Source organism: Bison bison, unplaced genomic scaffold (genome assembly GCF_000754665.1).
Source record: "Bison bison bison isolate TAMUID 2011002044 unplaced genomic scaffold, Bison_UMD1.0 scf7180017863823, whole genome shotgun sequence".
NCBI classification, from domain to species: domain Eukaryota; kingdom Metazoa; phylum Chordata; class Mammalia; order Artiodactyla; family Bovidae; genus Bison; species Bison bison.
Genome location: NW_011494395.1, coordinates 248,471 through 255,252, shown reverse-complemented (window position 1 = coordinate 255,252; position 6,782 = coordinate 248,471). Strand labels below are relative to the sequence as shown.

At 44.5% G+C, this 6,782-nt stretch overlaps 1 protein-coding gene across 1 annotated transcript in view; it reads right to left on the bottom strand.

The window, feature by feature from the left end:
* Positions 1-6,067, bottom strand: part of UFC1 (ubiquitin-fold modifier conjugating enzyme 1) — a 24,258-nt gene extending 18,191 nt beyond the window's left edge. Inside the window, exon 1 of the mRNA XM_010833670.1 lies at positions 6,045-6,067. Within this exon, the coding sequence (XP_010831972.1) occupies positions 6,045-6,047 (3 nt within the window). The 5' untranslated portion in view covers positions 6,048-6,067. The remainder of the gene's footprint in view (positions 1-6,044) is intronic.
* Between the last annotated feature and the right edge of the window lie 715 nt (positions 6,068-6,782).

Genomic DNA, 6,782 nt, shown 5'->3' with positions numbered 1-6,782 from the left:
GGACAACTGCTGCTGCTGCTGCTGCTGCTAAGTCACTTCAGTTGTGTCCGACTCTGTGCGATCCCATAAATGGCAGCCCACCAGGCTCCCCTGTCCCTGGGATTCTCCAGGCAAGAACACTGGAGTGGGTTGCCATTTCCTTCTCCAATGCATGAAAGTGAAAAGTGAAGTCACTCAGTCATGTCTGACTCTAAGCAACCCCACGGACCGCAGCCTACCAGGCTCCTCCATCCATGGGATTTTCCAGGCAAGAGTACTGGAGTGGTTTGCCATCATCTTCTCCGAACAACAACTAAAGAGAATTAAATCTCTAATTAGCTGGAGGGTTTGGTAGGACAGGGCTGTTTTTTTGTCATGGCCTGCCTGTAGGATAACCAATGACTTGGAAAAAGTCATCCCTGTGGGAGCAGCAGAGAGCATTAACAAAGAACCTCCCGAATTTCTGAAAACTGGTGAAAACTGTTACATATAAATATTAGGTAACATTTATCTGATGTTTACAATGAGCGAGGCCCTGTGTTGACAGCTCATATATATTATTTAATATAATCTTTAAAACAATGACCTATGACATGAATGTTATTTTATATATATGCTCCTTTTACAGATGAGAAAACAAGCTCAGGGAAGTTAATGGAGTTACCCAAAGTCTTGTTAGTGAAGGTCAGAGGTGGCAAATGAAGGAAACAAGTTAAGGAGAATGTTAGACAGCAAATCCTTAGGATTCAGTAGCTGACTGTGGCCTCTACTCTCCTATTCAGGAGCCAGGAGACACTGAGATTCTAGCTAAAGGCTTACAGCTAGGTTAGAAACTAACCTTTTCTTCTCCTTGGAAGAAAAGCTATGATCAACCTAGACAGCATATTAAAAAGCAGAGACATTACTTTGCCAACAAAGGTCTGTCTAATCAAATGTATGGTTTTTCCAGTAGTCATGTATGGATGTAAGAGTTGGACTATAAAGAAAGCTGAGCACTGAAAAATTGATGCTTATGAACTGTGTGTTGGAGAAGACTCTTGGGGGTTCCTTGGACTCTAAGGAGATCAAACCAGTCAATCCTAAATGAAATAAGTCCTGAATACTCACTGGAAGGACTGATGCTGAAGCTGAAACTGAAACTCCAATACCTTGGCCACCTGATGTGAAGAACTGACTCATTGGAAAAGACCTTGATGCTGGGAAAGACTGAAGGCAGGTGGAGAGGAGATGACAGAGGATGAGATGGTTGAATGGCATCACCAAGTTGATGGACATGAGTTTGCACAAGCTCTGGGAGCTGGTGATGGACAGGGAAACCTGCCATGCTGTAGTCCACTGGGTCACAAAGAGCTGGACACGACTGAGCGACCGAACTAGAAGTACAACTGAAATTAGCTAACATGATGCTTTAGGTGAAGATGAAAATGAGTAATTGGAGCAGCTTAGAGTTAATGGGGAACCAAGAACTAGAGAGGATTGTCGGGTCAGCAAGTCACTGTAGGATAAAGTTCAAGAGTAAAGCCCAGGCAATGACATAGGGATCAGAGTGGGCCTGGAAGCGTCAAGAGTATACTTGTGACAATGGGTTACCAACAGGGTATAGAATTATTTAAGGAAATGTCTGGCTCAAAAAGAGATTTTAATCTGGCAGAAATGGGAACAGCATAGACTGAGACAAGCAATCTCAATAGAGCATTCAGATTAAGAAAGATGAGAGATCTACTATAATTTTAAGTGGTAGTAACATTGGACTTTGAAAAAAATGCTTTAGTAGGGAGATGATAGTAGCTCTCTGAAGGGCTGACATTTAGCTCTGATGTGTTGATCCAGAGGAAAAAAGACAGGGCCAATAAATGCAAGTTACAAAGAGATTTTTTTTTTTTTAAGCACAGAAAAAAAGGCTTTTCTAATCACTGAAAATTACAATGAATTAAGTGCAGGGCATACTGGAAATGGGATCATGTGAAAGGTAGCTGAAGGATGTTTGTTTAAAGATTCGAAAGGAAGAAGAGATAATTGTGGGAACAGAGTGTATTGAGAAGTAGAAAAGAATGGAAACCAGGGTCCAGTTGGAGGCTGCTGCTGCTGCTAAGTTGCTTTAGTCGTGTCCGACTCTGTGCAACCCCAGAGATGGCAGCCCACCAGGCTCCCCCAGCCCTGGGGGCCTGCCTGAAAGCTGGAGGGATGTTCTCTCAGTTGAGGCTCCAAGGAAGAGACAGGGATGAATATAAAGAAAGGGACATGAAAGGAGGAGGTACAAGAGAGTCCTATATAGGGTTCTCAATCTTCTCAGAGAGTTTTTTTGAGTTTTTAGTTGAAGTAAGGAGAGGGTGGGAAAAGAACATTAGACAAGAGATGAAGTTTTTGCTTTAACTGTAGAGATGACATACAGTTCAAGCAAAAGGGAAACAACTGTTTAGCTACAACTAACAGCAACAACAAAAGTGCATCCTAAAGGAAATCAGTCCTGAGTGTTCATTGGAAGGACTGATGCTGAAGCTGAAACTCCAGTACATTGGCCACCTGATGCGAAGAACTGACTCATTTGAAAAGACCCTGATGCTGGGAAAGATTGAAGGTGGGATGAGAAGGGGATGATAGATGATGAGATGGTTGGATGACATCACAGACTCAGTGGACCTGAGTGAGTAAATTCCAGTAATTGGTGATGGACAGGGAGGCCTGGTGTGCTGCAGTCCATGGGGTCGCAAAGACTGATATCACTGAGCGACTGAACAAAAAAAAATCTTACTGTTTGAAATATTTCTTTCTCAGTGCTGGGCATAAGTGCCAGTCTCCTTGGTTTGGTTAGCATTTATTCCATTTCACCTCCGGAAATCTACTTAGCTCTCTTCTGTTAAGGGCATTATGATCGTAGCCACTAGACCACCAGGAAAGTCCTGAGGATTCATGTGTGTTTTTTTTTTGTTTGTTTTGGGCCATGCAGTGCAGTATGTGGGATATTAAGTTCCCTGACCAAGGATTGAAACTGTGCCCCCTGCAGTGGAAGTGTGGAGTCCTAACCACTAGAACACCAGGGAATTCCCAAGTCTTCATGTTTTAAGAGTGTATTTCCAGCTCCCACCCCCAAAAGTAAACATTCCTACAGTCATGAATGCAGTCATGAATGGACTAATTTAGGAACAGCTGGCCAGGCGATTGTCTCAATGTCTGGAATCTGTAAAATTTAGTTAAGGTTTGGCCCTAGGGAAAAGGATTAGGTATAGTCCTATAGAGGAAGAGGGATTACTTTGCAGGCCTAATGAAGAAAAATTCCAGTCCTTTTCTTTATCTTTCCATTGTGAGTGAAGAGGGTGATAGGTCATCTCCCCAGAGGCTGCACTGAGCAGATAAGACACCACAGCAGTAGAGAAGGCCTCTCTTCTCTAATCCTCTAAATGGGGTTGGCTTAAGTTTGGAAGAGAGATGGGCTCCTGGAAAGGAATTCCTACCATGATGTCAAGATTGCTAGGCATCAAACCACTTCCTAATATGGATAGGGAGAGAATACGATTCAATTGTAAGTAGTGCCTGTCTGTCTCTTTTATGAGCTTATGTGGGTGGGGGCACATCCCCATATCATACATTACAGGTAGCAACCTCTGCCCTGATGACTCTTACTCTAGGAAAAAGAGTAATCTTAAGAAAATGAGGATGGAGTGCAGGCTGTTCACAAGGGAAGAGTTCCAGTATGGGGTGGTGGTGAAGAGGGGAGAGACAGTTTTGGCTTTTTCTAATGGATATCTCTTCCTTTCAACCTTGTAAAGTAGAGACTGTTTATTCTTCCCAATCCTGCAGGAAACGGGGGCAGGGGACCATGCTTCTCCTTAGTTCACCGCTACTTTCAGATGATCATGCTCTCATCCTCTTGTAAAAACTCCTTCTCTGAAGCTTATACCACTTGGCTCTACTGTCCTTTATCCCTCCTGCTTACTGAAAACTCCTGTGCCTATTAAATAATCCCTCTGTGCCAAACTGGGTATGTGTATGTATGTGCTAAGTCACTTAAGTCGTCCGACTCTTTGAGACCCTATGGGCTGTAGCCAGCCAGACTCCTCTGTCCCTGGGATTCTCCAGGCAAGAATACTGGAGTGGGTTGCCATGCCCTCCTCCAGAGGATCTTCTGACCCAGGTTTCTAACTTGTGTCTCTTAGGTCTCCTGCATTGGCAGGCAGGTTCTTTACCACTAGTGCCACCTGGGAAGCCCTCCTATCTGGGTGGTTTTAGGAAAACCCACTTGATCAGTAGTTAGTTCTTGGTCTTCTCAACCTATACTCCTACTTTCAATTCCTTAACTTTACCATTTCTGGCAACACAAGTTTTTCTTGATGGCAGCCTAAGGGCTTTAATAAAGAATGGGAGAGGAAGCATTCTTGATGTGAAAACATTCATGGTGCAAGAATTGGCTGGTGTTTATTTGAAGACGCATTGAAAGACTGGGGTTGTCAGCTGTGACATATAATGTGACATATAATGATGGAATAGCATAGACGTTGAATTTCAATAATATCTAGTGAAGGTTCAAGATATGGATTTTACCTTTATGCCAAGTTTCCTGGAAACCTGAGTTTGGAGATAGCTTTTAACTTTCCCTGTTAGCTGCCTTTCTGGGGATAGCTGACGCTTTCGACAACTTCTCCTCTTGACACACTCTCTTCCTTCTAATTCTGTGACAACTAGGAACCAGGGTTTTTTCTTCCTCACTGGCTGTTCCTTTCCAAAGATTCTCCAAGGGCTCTTCTACTTACGGCTTCAGTGCTAGACTTCACCAAGGCCTCTGCATAGCCCTCTGCTGCTCTCTGGGGGAGCGTATTCAAATCTATGGCTTCAACAACCACTCTAATGTCCATGATTCAGAATTTCTGGCCTATACATCATTGGAGTTTTTAAAAAGCAGCTTTCTATAAAAGTAATGTATGTTATGTACACAGTAAAACAAATTCAAACAGTAAAAATGAATCTAAAATAAAAAGTATGTTTCATCCCTCCCAAGCCCATTTCATAACTCATTTTTTAATACTTGTATAAATATGCGTGTATTCTTTTGCACTTGCTTTTTTTTTTTCCAACTTAATATAACTTTCTCCCATGTTTTAGATTCGTACATTCAACTGTCATTTGGACAATTCTATCTGGCTGTCCCACAGTTATCTAAAATTCCTTCCTTTTCTGTGAAATTCTCCCATATGCTATCCCCTGCTGCTATCCCCTTTTTACCATTAACATTGTGATGAAAATTGTCTTTATACATTGTGCCTTTCTAGTAACTCAATTTACCTCGTTGTTTCTACCCCACCATATTTTTGAAACAGCTTTCTCCAAAGTTACTAAATGACTTACTTGTTGCAAAATCCAACGGACACATTGTAGTCCACATCTTAACGCGATTTTTTTTTTTTTTTTCCTGCTTTAATACTGACCAATTTCCTTGATATTTCTGGTTTCTTCTTTCTACTTGTCCCTTCTCGGTGTCCTCTTTTTCCCTCTTTCCTCACCTCATCTCTTAAATGCAGGTATTCCTCTTTCTAGGCCATCTTATCCACTTCCATGGTTTCAACAACACACACTAAACTTTCCTTTTGGACTCCCAACCCACATTATGTAACATTCCATTGTCTAACGGATATCCCACAGGCACTTAAAACTCATTCTCTCCCCCACCTTCCCCGACCTCAAATAATGAAAATGGCATCATTAGTCCCTAGGTGCCTAAGCCAGAACACCGAGAAAAACCTTGGATTCCTCCCTCGGCCTCATATCCATTTCGGATCATTCCCACCCTCCCCCGCCACCATCGGTACACACCCTTTTACAGGCCAGACCACTGTGATCTCTCTTCGGGATAAGAGCGTCCTAACCGTTCTTGGGTCTAACTTCGCCCCCTCCAATTCATTCTACCCATTGCTACCCCTGATCTTTTAAAATGCAAATGTATTTGTTTACACCTCAGCTAAGACTCTCCAAAACCTATTCATTATCCTTAGGAAAATAATTTACGTGGCCTTGCGTAAACTAGCCCCTCCCAACCTCACAGAACTCATCTATTTACCCCTCTTTAGCCATACCATACTGCTGGCAGCTCCAGAAGGTACCCAGTCTCCCACCCCCAATTCCCAACAGTCCAGGATTCAGCTCAGGTGACACTTCCTTCAGGAAGCGAGTGCTCAAAAAGCAAATGCTCAAAGAGTGAAATCCGAGAGGGCAACTGACCAGTGATTTCTGTTCCGGACCTAAGTTTACGGAACGTCCGGGTTATCAGGAAGCTCAGGGCAAAGGTCAAACCCAGACCGTGAACCTTCCCCCAAGTTCGTAGGGCAATCGGACCCTCGTAACATTCCGCCCTTCTGCGTCATGGCTGCCAGTCGCAGTCTGTCAGTGGATCTTGAGGTCGACACCAGCCAGCTCGGGTCCCACCAACGTTTCCACACTAGAGAGTGCAACCTCTCACAGGCCTTACTACCGCCCTAAAGCCGTAGAGAAGAAAAACGTGCGTTGCCAGCTTGCCCCAAAGCAAGATGGCTGCCAATCTCTAGTCTCCGGTACCAAAGTGAAGCTATCCACTCCCTGTTTAATGCCGCTGCCAGGCTGCCCTCACCTAGCATGGCTACTCCGGCTCATGCCTCACTATGGTCTCGAAGCCGCCACTAACCGGCCAGGTTCCGGGAGGCGGTGTTCAGGATGCAGCCACCCCCGCCCGCCTCTCCCCTCCCCACGCCCGCGGTGGCGGCGGCGGCGGCGGCGGCTGGAGCCCGGATGCGGCGCCGTGAGACAGGCCCGGGAGCGCGGCGCGGATGGATCCAACA